This window comes from Rattus norvegicus, chromosome 6, assembly GCF_021556685.1.
Source record: "Rattus norvegicus strain SHRSP/BbbUtx chromosome 6, alternate assembly SHRSP_T2T, whole genome shotgun sequence".
NCBI lineage: Eukaryota > Metazoa > Chordata > Mammalia > Rodentia > Muridae > Rattus > Rattus norvegicus.
This window is the reverse complement of record NC_141539.1, coordinates 53,243,457-53,261,214: the sequence shown is the minus strand read 5'-3', so window position 1 is coordinate 53,261,214 and position 17,758 is coordinate 53,243,457. Positions and strand designations below refer to the sequence as shown.

At 42.4% G+C, this 17,758-nt stretch overlaps 1 protein-coding gene across 13 annotated transcripts in view; it reads left to right on the top strand.

The window, feature by feature from the left end:
- Nucleotides 1-5,471: 5,471 nt before the first annotated feature.
- Nucleotides 5,472-17,758, top strand: part of Sntg2 (syntrophin, gamma 2) — a 202,470-nt gene continuing 190,183 nt past the window's right edge. For 4 of the 13 annotated variants that reach the window (XM_087552615.1, XM_087552610.1, XM_087552618.1 and 1 more), the window contains exon 1: nt 5,490-5,722. Coding sequence is in view for 5 of the 13 variants with exons in the window: in NM_001106720.2 (NP_001100190.1) it covers nt 5,571-5,642 (72 nt within the window). In the remaining 8 variants the exon portion in view is untranslated. Of the gene's footprint in view, nt 5,723-5,813; nt 6,620-17,758 lie in introns of those variants that run through there. The other 9 variants (NM_001106720.2, NM_001414915.1, NM_001414914.1 and 6 more) reach the window with 5 other exon arrangements.

The window sequence follows — 17,758 nt, the reverse complement described above, 5'->3', positions numbered from 1 at the left end:
TAAATTATCAATTTCTTCTATTGTATCTTCTACACTTGAAATTCTTTCTTCCACTTCCTGTATTCCATTGGTGATGCTTGCATCTGATGTTCCTGTTCTCTTTCCTAGGTTTTCCATCTCCAGAACTCCCTCAGCTTTTGTTCTCTTTATTGCTTCTATTTCCATTCTCTAGTTTTGCACAGTTCTATTTATTTCCTTCATCTGTTTAATTGTATTTTCCTGTGTATCTTTAAGGAATTTATTTATTTCCTCTTTAAATGCCTCTATCATCTTTATAAGATGGGATTTAAGGTCATTTTCTTGTCCTTCAGTTGTGTTAGAATATTCAAGGTTTTCTGTAGTAGGGGAGCACTGAAGGTGTCATATCGCCCTTGCTTTTGTTGATTGTGTTCTTTAGAGGGCCTTAACCCATCTGGATGACTTTGGTCTCTGGATGTTCCTAATGTAGTAGGTAATTGAAGTAGGGTTAATCTTGATGGTGCTTGAGTGGCACACCTCTGATGGGTATCCTTTGACTGTGTGGTTCTGGATCAGTAGGTCTTTATGGTTCAGGACCTGCAGGTCTGATGGAGGTGTTCAGAGAGATGACAGAAGAATGGAGGTCTGCTGGGGATAGCAGAGTGCTCAGGGCAGCTCACGGTACCCCAGAGACCCAGTGAGCAGGGTAAATAGGTCAGGGAAGGGAAGCTAACCTGTGTGGTTCAGGATCTGCACATTTGATGAAGGTGATAGGACAGGTGGCCAGAGAATACAAAAAGGGCTTCTTAACATTTGTGTTGATGCTTTTGCTAGTCTATGGCTCTTGCAGTGGGCATTATCAGTCTAGAGATTTTCACTATATATATGTATTTACACTCTTGCTACACACATTACTGCTACTTTTAGCTAGATAGTTAATGGTGTGGTTTCTTATGACTGTTGTTTTACCTACCCCCAGTTAAAACTTCCCTCTCTTTTTTCCATTTCCTCCTTCGAAACACATGTACTCTGATATTCTCCCCTTTCTACTGTGCCCAAACCCCACCACCCATTGTACCATTTTACTTTTCTGGGTTTTACAGTTACTCTAGGTTCTATAACTGTATCCGAAAACTTGGAGTTAGAAACCACAAAGTCAGTGTTATTTCCTAATTTATCTCAGCTGCCTCTCCTCACCATCTCCTCAAGCTCTCAAGTAAGTGGGTTATCTGCAGAACCTCCGTTTCTCTCTTCTTCATAAAATTAATCAGCACAGCTGAAGATATTCTCCTGCACTTGTCCTTCCTGGAGTCAATGTGTCAGAGTCCATCTCTCCCCTGCTCTCTGGAGCTCTAGGTTCTCAAAGCAGCTTCATCAGATCTGTTGAGGAGCCAAGGCAGAGCTCCTCCTATGCTGCTACTGACCCACACTTCTATCTACTTGCACCAGTGTCCTACTCCTGTGTGGTCGTCTTCTATACTGTGAGTAATGTCAGCCTCCGTCTCTCTGAGGAATCTCATGTGACAAGCCATGTGGGTAATATTACAATCCTAAACTGCCTCATCTAAACTAGTGTTATTCCAAAAGTACAGAGGCAAAACTGGGTTCAAAGTCTTATTACACCTCTCTGTTAATGATAATCAGATTTTTAATCTGATTAAAAATGGCTAGAGACAGAAAAACTGAGAGTTGACAAATATGACTTAATGTTGACATGTTAAAAAAAATAAAACCTGTTTAGTTGAAAAGAGTTAGTTATAGGTATATGGGAGATGAAAGTTTTGTCAGCTTAAATTTGACTTGTTAAAACTATAGATATCAATTAAAATAAGTCATAAGTATAATTAATATTTAATAATGTTACAAAAAGTAAGCTTTAAAAAGCTATAGCATGAATAGGCAGCTTATGAAAATAGGAAGGACGGCATTAATATTCTGAGTATCCTCTCCAATAAACATAAAGATCTCCAGATATTAAGCCTGTACAAAGTGGAAGGAAATAATAAAATTGATGAGCAAAGAGCCAAAGTGCTTTTCAAGTGTTAATCAACACAAGCCTAGTGCACATCCCACCTACACACCTACACATCCACACAATGAAACTATAAAATTGTTATTTGGCAACCGTCACAGCAATAGTGGACACGGTCAAGGATCTCACCTAAGGACATCTCAAGTATCCACGATTACACATGCGACATTGCAGCCCCTATTATAGATTCGCTCCTGCTGCTGCTGTCCCTGTTTCTTCACACAAGGACTGAACAGTGCCCATGAGTAGTTCACAGTCTCCCTGCCTGGCAGTACTGGGTGCTTTCTGAAGCTGGGCCACATAGAATTGGAGATTATACCTTATTGCTTATCCTGAGGGAGATCAGCTGCTATTTACATGCATTCCTTGAAGGTAACTGGAGGAGAAGGATTGTGACCAGAACATGATTCCAAGGCCACTTGAGCCTAGAAGACCTTCACGGCCAGTAACTCTCAGCTCCTGAGCCACAGATACTATGTGAGACACTTACTCATTCTTGAGGTATCATATTTCAGAAATGGGGAACCAAATTCACATTTATGGTAAAAATTTACTTAGTATTTACAATATGTATTACTTAATTTCATAGTGGGTAAGTCTGAAGTCATTAAGTTAACCAAGTGCTTTAGTTTACATGATGAGAGTTGGGGCAGATTTAGCATCATGCTTTCTAGTCTGATGTATTGTGATAGCCCTAAAAGTATATATTAATAAATCAAACCAGGAAGAGAGTTCAAACAAACACAAAATATCAACACTGAAGCAATTCCTGGCATAGTAACACATGACCCAGAGCTAGAACTGGAGCCAACGGAAGCCAAAGAGAACGGACATTAATAGAAAAATTTGAATAATTTGAATAAGTCTTTGCTGAATTAGCAAAAATATCTGAAATGGAGGCATAAGCTTCATACAGAGGGATGGGACTATAGTTTGGGTGTTAAATATCCCCCTAGGTCCATGTGTCAAAGACCGGGTCCCTTGGGTGGCATTATAGAAGTCACTTTTAGCCTTTAGTAGGCAGGCCAAGTGGTTGGTCTTTTAGACATTGCTATGTCCCTCTGATGCAGATAGTAGGACCAAGTCCACTGACCACCCTCTAGAAGACAAAAACTGTGGGTGTCACTGTTCCAGAGGCCGTGGTATCTTGGAGAATAAAGGCAGTAAATGAGGTGGACTAAAGTTTCATACAATAGCCAACTTTATACAGATCCCCAGACAATTATACTCAGAGGGGTAAGAAAGGTCCTGTGAGTAATGTTCTCATGAGTTCAAGCTGTATCCAGTCACAGGGACAAAGTTCATGTGGCAAAACCACGTTTTTCCATGGAGGCATAAATATTTAATTGAGTAACAGATCAGCAAGCCATAAGGGATCTGAAGTAACTCGCCACTATCTACTACACCCAGAAGTACAAAAACACATTCCAAGAACAATTGCTTGTCTTGAAGAGGCTGAGGTCACAAGTCTCTTGTCTTATTTTTTTGTGGCGTTCCCACAAGCACCCAGAATTCTCCTCACAGGCCTCCATTCCTGGACTGTATTCTGACACCTGGGTCTGCTAGTTGAGGGAGTTTCTATATTGATTTAAGTGAGGTGGGAAGACCCACTCAGAATGCGGGTTGCACCAATGCCTGTGCCAGAGTCGTGAACTGAATTAAAGGGAGAAATGGAACTGAACACTAAGTATTCCTCTCTTTCTTCTTCCTGACTGCAGACACGATGAACCAGCTCCACCCAAGTTCCCACTGCCATGGCTTTCCTATCATGGTGGCTGTGTGCTACACTGACAGTGTTTCCGTTAACTTGAGTTAATAGTTAAGGAGACAGTGACTCACTTTGGGAAACATTCCAGGAAGAACTCCACTTGCATCATGGAGACTTCTGAGCCAAACTGGAGGAAATTCACACCACATAGGTAGGCCCTCTCAGGGTTTTGGATGGTCAGTGTTCTTACTGTTAACTCTTATGAACTGGGGCCCCACTGTTTTGGAAATGAAGTAGCAAAACTCTTACGAGCAACCCTAGCTCCTAATGCACAAAATCTGAGAAACTATTCAAGCCTGAGTTGTATAGCTTCCCACAGCAGCCCCAGTGTGTGTCAAGTATCCTGAATCAAGGACCATGGAGTGAACACAGAAAGGGTTTCAGTGAGCACCAAGAAAGACACAGTATTTACCAAATTAATAATTAGCTTAGCTTTCAGCAGAAGATGCCCATGTTTTTGTTTTCTTTGTTTGTTTTGTTTTGTTTGTTTTTACCTGCAAAATTTGAACTTGTATCCAGTCTACCAACTCTAACAGGATGAATAGGTACATGCTTACCTCTCCTTCAGACTACAGGATGAATCTTCCCTTTGTAATTTAGGTAGAGGTCTATCTTCAGACCTCTGATTTCTCAGAGATTGAACTCATGTACTTTTCAGAATGCAACTTCATGAACCAAAGCTGTGGAATTGTAGGCAGAGGGTGAATAAGACTTGGGAACCTGGAAAGCCTTGCTCCTGTACCGCTGGGTCACAAACCCAGGGCCACTCAGGTTTCAGCTGCGAATGGTTTGCTCCACATTTGTCTGTCCATCGTGAGCCATGACCATGAAAACCCCACCTTAGACTGCCAGTTTTTCCTGACAGTGCAGCAGTAAAGTCAAGATAAGCATCTCAGGATGCTGTCCACTGGTGCATCCATGCCTGTAAGTGATAGTAGCTAGGGGTCCCAATATCACTTTTAAGATATTTCTTTTGACACAAATCTGATCTAATAAAAGACACTTTCAACTTAGACTGGTGACTACGTTGGAGCCTCTTTGGAAAGTGTGGGAGACAGAGTAAAATTGGGGGCACAGAACCTAGACTGCCCTCAGAGTGGAGCTTGTAGCTTAAGTAGATGCCACGAGAGGAAAAGACAGGCATACAGGAATGGAGACCACTAATGCTTTCTTTTTTTCCCCAGAAAGTAGATCCTTAGGGTAGCCAGGCTAGGTTATGGTGTGGAAATCCGGAAAAAGGACCCAAGGCTGCTGTCAGGATAAAGCACCACCACACTCAGAATCTAACAAGCTTTGCCAGCAGAAGTGACCAGGAAGCATCTGTAAGTACTAGTGATGATACCACCAGAATCCACTGGGAATAGCTTATTGGTCCCCAATGGCCCAGGTGCCCGGTTAGCCTTCCAACCCTAAGGGAGGCGCGCATCTGAGCCTGTTTCAGCTCTGTACTTTGCTGGCCAAGCTGGGGGAAGTGATGGTCCCCGCACGGAGGTGGGAGCTGGCTTTACAGTTCTCACAAACCAGTACAACCATCATCACTGACTGGAGGTGGAAGGGCAGAGCTGGTGGGCGGGGTTACCGGGCATAAGGCGGGGCTTGATGGTAACGGGCGGGACTTGGTGGGCGGTGAACAGAGTAGTAGGGGCCGGGCTGCTGGGAGGTGGGCGGGGTTCCGAGCCTGCCCTGCTTGCTAGCGCAGTGGCTGCTGGCTCTGTCCGCCCCAGCCTGTCCACAGAGGGGCGCGGGCGCCGTGCAGGCGCTGGACTTAGGAGCTCCGGAGCCCGAAGCGCACGCCTAGCCGCGTGGGCGGCGATGAGCGCCGAGGGATCGCAGTCCCTGGCCGCCCCCCGCGGGCGTCCTAGTCACCTACTGGTGCCCGCGCGGGTGAGTGGGGTCCCCTGGAGGCCCTCTGAGTCCCTTCAGTCTCCCTGCCTCCCCTCCTTTCCCAGCGCCTCCTCCTTTCTGTGAGTCCTTGTGTCCCCCTTTCCGGGTGGCTCTTGTGGGCGGGGGTTGGCTCTGGGCCCTGGACATAGTGGATACCAGGAGCCCCTGGGTACCGCAATCTTGTCTTCCTTGCATCACAGTTACCAGCGTGCAGGTTTTTATTTTCTTATCTTTAACATCTGGGTCATGGGGCACAGGTGCTTTCTTTTACTGCGTGGTAGCTAAGGTCTTCCAGACCATGGGGTTTGGGCTCTGCCCAGCATTTCTTCCAAGGAGTGGTCTCTCTGGTCCCAGGCAGGGGCTTTTGCAGCAACTCAGGCACTCTGCAGGGGTTCTCGTTGTCCCCTTGATGAGGTGTGATGCCAACTGTCTCTGCTTATCGCTTGAGCCACCAGCTCAGTATCTCCAGAAACCAAGACGATGCTGATGGGCCAACTTTGCAACATGTTTTTAAAAGTCTATTCTAGGTCCTACCCACCCACCCCCCTATTTTTAAAAAACGAAACTATTGATTGACAAAACCCTGAAATGTTGGTTTAAACAAAAACGGAAAGTTCTTGGAAACCTTCAAGTTGCCACCCACACAGCACAACCAAGTGTTCTGGAAAGGGTGCAAGACGGCAGCTGTTTATCGTGGCCTTAGGAAGCTGTAGTGTGTCCTGGGGTGCAGTCACACCTCCTCTTTAACTATGCTCAAACGCCCAACCTTCAGCACTACTGGAGAATAAGGTCCTTTTAGGGTAACAAAGGTCTCTAAGACTGTAGGCTGGAGTGGCTGCTAACTGTCCAGTCACAATGCTTCAGAAATAGCTAGTGCACAGTGCTATGTTTACTGGGTTGAGACCAGTGTATCTGCTTTGCGAGTTGAACCATCCTAGGGAATCCTGCGACATCTTCAACATTTTGGGTGGAACATGGTAGGATTTTTGTTTTTTGTTTGTTTGTTTTATTTTACTTTTTTGTTTAAAATCTTTGTAATGTGAGTAGTTAGTTACCCAAGTACAGCAGATGGGACTCATACCTTAGAAAATACACTTAAGATTACCTGGAAATAGAAGGAAGCAAGTTGTCATTGGCTTTCTGACGTACTATTCTCGAGACTTCAATAGAATGTCCTCCCACAGTGCATTTTGGGAAATAGTCTTGCAACAAGTCCTGTTAGTAATTGTTATCATTAGAGGAAGAGTGGAAGTGATTTAGTGAAACAGAAGTGGCAGACTTCTGTTTTAAGTGCATGCATTTCATGGAAGCCTTCAAAAATCTTGCTGAACTCCATGTCAATCACTAGGTTGCTAGACAGCCCAAGACCTGTTCAGCATCCTATGTGTAACAGGAGCCCTAATGACGTGAAATGGCCCATCAGAACTGTACTCGAAGGGAACTTTTGCCACCGTTAAGGCCACACACTTAAGTCATCACGCAGAACATACCTGTGGTTTGCAGTAATGCAGTGCAAAACCCCAATATGTGAGGTTTGAGGTTGTATTCAAAGTAAATCTGCTAAGATTGATATTTATATCCTGGGAGAGTTCAGTCTCCCAGGATTGTGTTAACTGTACTTCATGCTGCAGTACTCGAACCTCTGATGGATGGCACCTAGCAAATCCCTGGAGCATAGACATCTTTGAAGAATTCCACAGTTCCTTAACAATTACTGTACTGAATTGAACTTCAATGCCTAGCTATGCAATCTTTTCAGTTGACAGAATTTTGAGCATCTACTTAGAAAATTAATTATAAACGTAGATGGCACTGGATCTATTGTAGTCCTACTTTTAATTTTTCTGTCTGAAGTCAAAAGTATAATGTATTCTTCAGAATGGCTGCTCGTTTGAATCATAGCAATTGGGGCAGATTTGGTGTCTCACACACATTTTCTGAGTTAGGTCATTTCCTAAAGTTCTGTTCTGAGATCAACCATTCCGTGGACCAAGAGCCTGCAGTTCTCAGCAGGACTTGTGTTTCTTGAGTATTTTTCTGTTTTCAGGGGGTCACCCTTCAACACACAACAGTATGACCTGGGAAGCTGCAGACTCACGGGGTGATCCACCCTGCCCTGCCATGGGAAGGTGCAGAGATCTCTGAAGGCACATTTAGTAATGGCATCACTTAGCCATTCTGCAGGGAGGGAGGTTAGGACTGCTACTACTGCAGAAATAACTTAAGCAGGCATCGAAGGATCCCAACTCTCCCCTTTGTTTCCTGCTCCTGTTACATGCCCTTCTTTCTTTCGGACACTTTTGATCTCACCAATAGAATTTCTTTTGGTGCCTGTGACATCATAGGCCAGATCCATGGATATTAAAATAGGGAGTCATTTGTTTTTACCAGGAGATGTGTCTCATGCTGAACATATAAACAGGACCTAATTTAGAAAATGGCATTTACTTGTCAAAAATACCAGAAATTTAATTTGTCTTTTTTTTCCTGAAATATGTGTAACAACTTCTTATATCTACATATCTGTATAGTTTTCAGATATATATTCCAGGACAGCTCGCACAGCACACTTTTGAGAAGCCAGAGGTGATGGCATTGAAGCACAAGACGAGAGGGAAGCCATTACACCCAGATCCTTTGCTATTAAATGGTTACCTTCCCAGGGTTCTGTGCTCTGAAATGTGAGCATTTGTAACTAATCACATCAGGTAGAGTGAGCTCCACAGAAAAGGGGCCTCCCCTTCCTCCCTTGTGCTGTGTTGTGCTGGTACCCAGGGTTTGCAGTGTACTTACAGTGTAAAGAGAGACTCATTGCATAGCACTGGAGAACTAGCAACCCCGGCCTGGGAAGTCCTGACACCAGTCACCCTCAGCAATTAACTGTCATTTAAAAATTACAGTTTCCATATAACTCACATGTTAGTGTGTAGCGCATTGTGATTCTGTGATACATGCATTCATTATACATACATTTAGGTAGTATGGAGCTCAGAAACTGGGTATTCAGTTAGACTGAGCAGTTTAATTGCATAAAATGAAATTAAAAAAGGTTTATAAAGGTATTCTAGGGAAAGGACATTAACAATTTCATGGAAAGGGCACTTGGATTTTATACTGGTAAGCCTTTCCCTTGCGGTCCAATAACCACTAATGATGCCCTGAGCTCACATGGCATTGGAAAAAGTTGCATTTTTTTCTGCCAACAGGAGGTGGCGCTGTCTCCTAGGCCTTACTGGAGTCCCATTCAGACTGTGGAAGCTGGCTTATCCCTTCTATTTCTGCACTAAGCTCCCCTTGCGGACTTGATCCCCACTCAAGGCCATTCCTGGCTTCCTCTGGGAGCTCTGGCTGTGCTTCTCTCCCCCCAAGGACACACAGGGCATCTTCGAAATCCTATCCTGCCCAGTGACAACTAAAACTCTGCCATCCTGCACGCTTCAACACATGCCATTAAAAAGTGCTGCGAGGATTATGTGATTCTTTCTCAGTTTGAATTTCCTTGTTAAATATTTCTTTTCAGATCTGGTATTATTATTCATCCATTACATTTTTATTAGGCAAATAATTAAGATTTAAGGAAAACGACTATGCCTTTTTTAGCTTATTTAAGGCTGTAATTGCAAAGTTATAAAAATGTCAGGTTATATTTTTAACACATAAGGTGTTCTAATTTCAGAGACTACTGTCTCCAAAACTGCTAAATTTTCATTCTGTTTAACCTGTTTTATCTCCATATTCTCTACCTGCCTAATGCAGTATCTGCCTTAATATTTACAGTAATGTTTTTGCATGGTGAAAGAATGATGCTGTTTCTAATCTGTCAGCATTTTGACTTACCCAGCTTGGATAGGCACCAAAATCCATTTGACATTTGGATACATTCCACTTGGTTCCAGCACTGACTTGTAGTACGATAAATACAATCACATGAGATATTAAAATCACTGTGTGTGTCACTGTGGTCATTGACTTTCATTTTTCTTTTTTTGGATTTATTTCTCTCATCACTGTTTCTTGGACCCCAGGAACAAATGTATACCTCTCTCCGGACAGCAGTAAATTCATTTAAGCCCTGCCCAATGAAGAATAAATGTGTCTATTTTTATTTTAATTGAAGTAACGGGATGGAAAAATCACATAACACCGTTGAATCTCATTCCTAGAACTGATTTAAACAGAGATCCAAGTGGTAATACTTTGTTATAGGTAAAATATAACTGTAGGATTCCCCCTGGTTTCATAATAAACAGTCGTATTTTTGAACTGTGGTATAATTGTCAGTAATCCCAATAAAATCTGTATTTTCCATGAAATCTTATTTTCCATGAAAAACAAATATTTTGCATCTAGGACGTTCCCACACTGCTGGGTGACTCGGTGACTCAGCTTTTAGAAGTTGAACAAAGAAACCCTCCTCCTCTTGCCCTTTCCAAGATGAGGTAAAAGAGAGGGAGTGGGCCACCCACCCCCAATTTGTGTCTCCAATTCTCTTAGTTTTCCTGTGGCAAGAAGTGTCCTACTGCACCCCACTTGCTGAGCATGTCATCCGCCTCACTGAGGACAGGGCTAACCCCATCACCCAGTCCCAGTGCCTTTGTCTGCAGGCAGATTCTCAGCTTTAGGGTGTACTGACCACCACTTCTCTTCTCTTCATCACCCAATATGGTGACTGTCCCAATTGCGTTTTTCACACTAGGGCATATAGGGCAGCCATTGGAAGCTATTTTGCATAACCTCTTTGCTACTGGCCTGATCCCCGGGCTCCCCAAACTATGCCACTGCTTCATTCTGTGCCTCCCAAAGCTGTCTATAAGCTATTCTGGTTGGACCAGCTCTGTTTGAGGGTTCATAGAAAATATCTTCAAAGCTTGCCTTCTACTAAATCCTGAATTGCGTTTCCTCTCTGACCTCCACATGCCTGAGCATCATAGAGTCAACCCCAGGCCTGTGTTGACTAAATTGTGCCCTCTGAACTTTTGGCCTTGATTTTCCAACTTTCCTTGGTTAGTTTCATTTCCTGAAGAGTCGTGCTAGCCTGGCATTGCCCTCAGTTCGCTATCACTGCTCATTCTAGTCGCTGTTGCAGCCAGAACCTCATAACAGTACCCACTGCTGACTCCATGCCCACGAGCTTCCCTGTGCCAGCCTCAGGAGAAGTGTACCTGTGTCTGGCATTTAAGAAGGGACAGTTCCAACTCTGATAACAATAGTATCCCTAAAGGAGTGGCAATTACACTCTTTCCCTTCAGAGGAGGAGGCAAGGCAGAGGTATCACTTAGACTCTCGGTTGGTTGAATTCGTTTTCTATTTCTATGAGAGGGGAAAGCTCCCATTCTGGTTCTTGAACCGATCACTTACTTTACATTTATTATTAGCTTATTCATGTTTCACTAAAATTTATGCCATTTTATTTGTACAGTAGCTACATTTTAATTTTACACATCGGTATAACCATTAATGGTTAAATGTAATTTATTCTGTTCCCCAGTGTTGAAGATTGTCTTAGTGATTTCTTCAGGTAATTATACTTCTCCAAATGGCTCTATCAGTTTGACTTTTTGCACTGTAATTACCTAGAGTGTTCATTATGTCCCTAGTGTTGTGAAATTACTTCTCCTACCTTAAACCTGGGATGCTCAGACTCCACGGGGGCCAGAAACAGCCTGTTTAGCACCACATGTTGGTGTTGACATTGTAGGCTTAAGTTACATCCTCTTATTTATTTCTAGATATTGGAAGAAAGGAAACCTTATTAATAGTTAAAAGTATACCCAGTGTTTGGTACCACTGTGTTCATGAAAACATCAAGAATTGCCTTTTGGTTGGTGCTAAAGACTTCTAAAGGACATTCTGCCTGCTTGCAACATTGTTTATTCCATAGTAAAACTTCAACTCCAGCGTTTTTTTTTAAAGCTATTGTGTTTGCAGCAAGATAGATAGTATCTTTTTCCTGGTGTAATTAGAAACATTAGCCATAGTAAGTACTTCCTGTGCTCTGAGAGAGGGAGCCAGCATGTGCATGGTGAGTAGCACCACCAGTCTCTGGAGGGTGAGAATTTGGGATGCTGAAGACTACACCATTTAGAAAACGCTGTGTGATTGTGAATGTGACCATGTGCATACATGCATAACTTACAGGACTTGACTGCGCCTCTCGTGGTCCATCCATACACTTACTGTAAACTAAAGACAGCAGCACAATGGGATGCAGACATAGACTTGGTTCCGGCCCCTGTCTGACCACAGAGCTTTATTTATCTTTGTTGTTGTTTTAGGACACTGGATTCCCTCTGTAGCCCAGATGCCTTGAAACATCTGTTTCTCTGGCTTATGCCTCCCAAGTGTTAGGGCTACAGGTGTATGGCATTGTGTTTGGCTGGCTTCCTTTCAGACTGAAGACCTAAATGAGCAGATTCCTTGCCTGTGCTCATGACCAGAATAACCAGAGATAAATGCAGAGGCTATTGAGAGAGGTTTGCATATGAAGAAAGGAAACACAGAAGTGGTGCACATTTCATGGTTATTGTTGAGAGAAAGTTTTGTGATATAGGAGTATATCCTTGAGCAAGGTTAATGATTACACTGATCAAGGAGGCCTACAAGGAGTGGCTCTTCCTTTTGTAGCTTCCTTTGCTTGGATAGGGGAGTCTGTGAGCCAGTCAATAATTTGAGACCCAGAGGTGAAGGGACTAAAGGAACAGCTGGTGTCAGGGTTGAGAGGAAGAGGATACAGAGCTGAGAGTATGCAGAAGGTCTTGCCTGCTTAGCCTCAGAGGGCAGGGATAGAGTTGAGGGATTTGTGGGCAGCCTGCTCCACACAGGTACACATGCATCCTAAATGTGCTAGTTACACATGTGTGCTATGCCTATACATCCCACATTTGCATGCTTCATGGCAAAATGTGTATACAAACAATGCACATTACATAGACACAGACATAATGTGTGCACACGTTATCCATATTACATATGTGCACATAACAGTTACATTTCTTTATATCTGTGCATGTACATAGCACATGCACTTGTACATCTGCCCAAGTGTATATACTATAAACAGCATGTGGACCAACATTCATATAAGTAATATGCATACAAAGCACACATGCCTGCAACTCACAACACACACATGTGGGTAACAGACATGTTGCACACATGTTTAGTCAACACATATGCCCATTCACTATACAGAGCACACATGTACACTACACACCTGTTTCTGTGGAACTAGAGTTATTAGAGCAAAGATTTCTATTTCCCTTGCACATTCAGAGTGGAAGAGATTCAGGGTTCTGGTGCCTGCTCAGAAAGACAGGAGACTCACAGGTGACCCAGGCCCATTTAGGGAACCTTCCTGAACTGAAGGTAGATCATTGCTCTCCTGCCCTGATGCTTCCACAGCTCACTTTCTAGACAAGTTCTTAAGAGCTTGTCTTATGCAGTTCGGTGCTTTTGTTGCTATTGGATCATCTCAGTAAGGGTGGCCATCGTCACTCCTGTGGAGTTGTGTGAAGTCATGACCATCCTGGTACTCCTTTGTTAGCAGCAGGTCCAGAGCCTGGTGACTTCATGCAGTTTTGTAAACCTAGAACCATCACTGTTCCTGTGAAAGGCAGCTGGGGTCTGACAAACTGAGCTAGGTTTCCCACTGAGGCTTCTTTGGCAAACATTTAATATGTTGGGGAAGTCTTCAGCTCTGCCTTTCCATATGTCTTCCATAGGGAGTAGACGTATGGTCTCCTAAACTTAAAGCTACATCTTAATGATCTATGAAATTGCATGTGGTTAATATTGCCTTATTCGGAGACTGAGATGTAATTTCTTAACTTTTAAGTGTTTAATTGACAAAAAGGTATATATATTCAAAAAATGTATATATTCAAAAATATGTATATATTCAAAATATATGAATATATTCAAAATATATGAATATATTAAAATGTATGTATATATTAAAATGTATATATATTCAAAGTATGTAGGTACTCATTATATGAATATCATGTATACTAACTACAAATTATGTAACGTGCATCACCTCCCATTTTTACCATTTTGGGAATGTGAGCATGTGTCTAAGGTATTTAAGATATGTGCATGTCTTCTCTCAGCAATTTCAAGTACCATAAAGGCTTTTCCTTTAGCCAGTAGCTCTCTAGTTCTCTCCTCCAGCTGTTGGTGTCCACCATTTCTCCCCCTTCTTCTGGGAGTGTAGCAGTTTACACTCTACAAGCAAATGAGTCTACAGGGCTTTCCTGTAAGTTAAGGATTCTGAGAGGAATCATCACGCAGGAATCATCTGAATGGTGTTTAACAGAGGACATGGACCCTGCTGTAGGAACAGGGAGCCTGGGTGAGGAGTTGGGAGGCCACGCTGAGGCAGGGAGGGGGATGAGAGCAGAACTGTGAGCCATAGAGAGTCAGGGACCTTTCCAGAGCTGAAGGGAGGAAGGGTTTTCTACAGAAGCACTAAGGAGTTTGATCTTGATCTTCTGATTATAGAAGTATGGAAAAAAAAAAACGAGGTTTGGTAGTTGTTAGGTAGATCATCACAGTAACATTCTCATAGTAACCCTAACTTAACACACACACCTTAACACCAAAGTAAAATTTAAAAATTAAATTAAATAAAAAAGAATGAAGTTTTCAAGGAAACACATGCCTTTGATTGCCTTTGAGCATAGATACCTCCCTCAAAGCCATTAAAAATATTTCCATGGTTGTCAATATGCTCCTAGTGCTATGTTATGAGAGCTCTTTGGAGGACTTCATGACTTTAGGTAGCACCAGCCCCTCAGATGGGCATGGGTGATGCTCACCATTTCTGGATAAGTTAAAGGACAAAGTGTCCAAGACATTCTAGCCAGCAGCTGCATCAGTAGGGATCTGGCTGCAGGCTGCCCCTCTCCATCCTTTGTACACTTGAGAGAAATGATAGTAAATATTTCTGTTAGAGGCCACTTCGTATTAGCCAGGATCAATAAGAACGAGAAGATGGGGAACCAGCAAGGGGGGAGGGAGGCCTCTGTTTGTCTTTGGCTTTGAATTTTTCTCACAGTCTCATGCTTGAAATGTGTGTTTCCAGTGACTCTTGATATTTAGGGAGGCTGGGAAACCCTTAGGAAATGGAGTCTAGATGAAGAAGGAGGTCACTAGTGGTGGCTGTCTGATGGTCATACCCACTCCTGGATCCAGTTCTGTTCTATCTGCTTCCTAATTCATCCCACTTTTAGTACCAATGGCCACAAGTTCCCAACTGGAGTGTTGCCCTTCATGCCTTCACTGTTGTGATGAACTGAACCCTCCAAAATTCTGAGCCAAAAACAAAGCTCCCAGCCCAGATTTCTGACAAGTAGATTGTTAGACACAAAAGAAATAAATCCATGTTTGAAGTCACCTGTTTTCACTCTGGGTCATGACCTCAGACTGGAAATAGCTGGAAGGTCAGGACACTGGTGCCCTGGACACATTGTGTGAGACCATGAGGAGATATAAGCAAAGATGTGTGTCAGATTTTCTGTTTTGTTTAGAGGCAGGATTATGTGAAAAAAGAAGCCATAACAAATGTTAAGAAATTTGAATGAGACTTCTAGAATCATGGCTATCAATTTTGAGAAAGGCTTTTCCTCTTGAGTTAGCTCAAAAGAACTTGTTTCTAACATGGCTTTACAATATGGAAAGGTCAAACCGATAAAAAAATACTTTATAATTCAGTTTATAATAACAAAATTCTTGATTTAATACATTTGTAAACTAGAGTATCATCTTGGATAAAGTTTCTTCTGTATTAACCTTCTGTTTATAAAGTTTATTTTACTGTCTATTCTGTTTTATTCATTTATTTTGGTTTTGTTGAGATAGTCTCAAGCCTCATCATGTGGCCCTGGAAAGCCTTGAACTTGAACTCTTCCTGCCTCAGACTCTGGACTTCAATGCCAGGCCTGGTTCCTTTTGCAGTTTGTCTTTTACTTTTTATTTTGGTTGTAACTCTAGAGAGCAATATTTTGTGTAAAAAATGGCATCTTAAAAGTTTTATAAAGATATGACATTTCTTTGAAGCTGAATCGGCTAAGGCCTTATAGACTTCCTGTAATTGCTTTAGAAGAAAAAAAAATCTAAAGTCAACACTGTCTAAATTGGTGTTTAGGATTTGAAATGCAGTAAAAACTGGTTTATAACTCAAAAAATGTTATAATGTAGGTATTGAAAATAACTTTGTTTATTTAAAATCCAGAAAGATATGAAAAAGTACTGTGAAGTTCCAAAATTGTTTTTTATTTGAACTCTCTTAAAACTAGAACAATAAGAGTTCTTTTAAATCTTAAAAGTATTTTGCTAATTAAAAATATTTTTCAGATATTTTTGTAGTTAAAAACTTAAAACCTATTTCATTACAAAGTTTCAAAATATGATACATTTTTCTAACTATAAACAAGCTACCACAGATCTCCAAACTTAACTGAAACACTGTGTCTTTTGACCAACATTTCTTAACCCCAGGTGGTTGTGGGTAAACCCTGTGGTTTTTAATCCCAGCACTCAGGAGACAGACACAGGTAGACCTCTGGGAGTTCAAGGCCAGTATGGTCTACAGAAGGAGTTCCAGGACACACACACACACACACACACACACACACACACACACACATATGTATATTGATATCTAATGTGCATAATTGACATTTAGGATTTAAAAGTAACAAAGTACTTTAAAATAGGAAAAATCAGATTCTAATTCAGAAACTGCTAATAGCCAATGATAATGAAATGATTAATCACACACATAGGATGCCCTCCTCTTCTGTATACAAAATGAATTGTACTGGATAAGCATCTAATACTATATTAAGGATGTTAATTATTCTGATTTAATGATAAAAATTAATTTCCAAGGCTGACTTGGTGTCACTAGCTTGTATTCCAGCATTTTAGAATGCTAACACAGGAGGGTTGTAAAGTTCAAGGCAGGTTGGGCAACACATTCTGTTTAAGAAAAAAAAAAGACTAAGTATCATAGTTCAGTAAAATGACATTGTGCCTAGCTGGGGAGGAATTTTAGGGGGAGGGGGGAGAGGGAGAAGAGGAGAGGGAGAGAGAGATGGATGGAGGGAGGGAGGGGGAGCTGGAGAGGGAGGCAGGCAACCTAAAACAATGTTACAACCCAACACACGTTCTTTGGTATGAACATCCACTACACGAGGCTCAGTGGTGGAGAGGGAACTGGTGATTAAAGCATGTATGTGGGGGAGGGGTGAGATGGAAAAACTGTCTGATTAGGGTGAAGTGCAGATCTCCAGGAAGTGGCTGTCTTTGAGCAATGGTGCTTTTCTGTCCTATGTAATTATTCTCACCCCGGGCCAGCCAGGCCCGTTGCGAATCTCTGAAGAGTCTAAGTGCCTTGGGTATTTAAGTTCTTCCCTTCCAGCTCTTCTGCCAGATTCTCTTGTGTCCTCAGAGAATCTTGCTTTCTTATTAAGGTAGAGGTGAGTACTTGTAGCTTGGCATTTTGTTGTGCATTAAGAAAGCAGAGAATGGGGAGTTTATTCGGAAGCCCCCAGGCCCTCCCTACACTGCCTTGTCCACTGCTTTTCTTTTAAACTTGACTGAGGAGCAAGAAGATGACAGGTAGGGGTCCGTGCAGAAGCCTGTGAAGAAGGCCAGGCCAGCTGACCTAGGCTGGAGTCTTCTCTGAGAACTGCTACTCTGGGTAGAGCTCAGGACACCAGCTGGTGCTGCAAGCTGTGCCTTTCTGCCACCCTCTGTGCCTGAATGCCTTCAAGCTTCTGAGGTCTGGGTGGGTGGTCAGTACCAGTACCTCAATATGGAATGTGTGTGAGGTGCTGAAGAGCCCGGAGAAGGACTAGTTCCTTGGTTTGGCTGGAACACAAGTTTAATTCCTAAAATCCAGACATGCTCATCTGTTTTTGTAAGTCAGGATCATTCTATTAAAGTATATCTTACTTGTTTCCGGTTTCGATTGTTTGGATTTGTTTCTCCCAAACACCTGCAACTCCTGGAGTAGTATTTCGTCATTTTCTGTATTGCAGGTGGGGTAACTGATCCCTCTTTGATAAATCAACCTCCCGATGTGCTAACTGACCTACACCTGTGTTAAC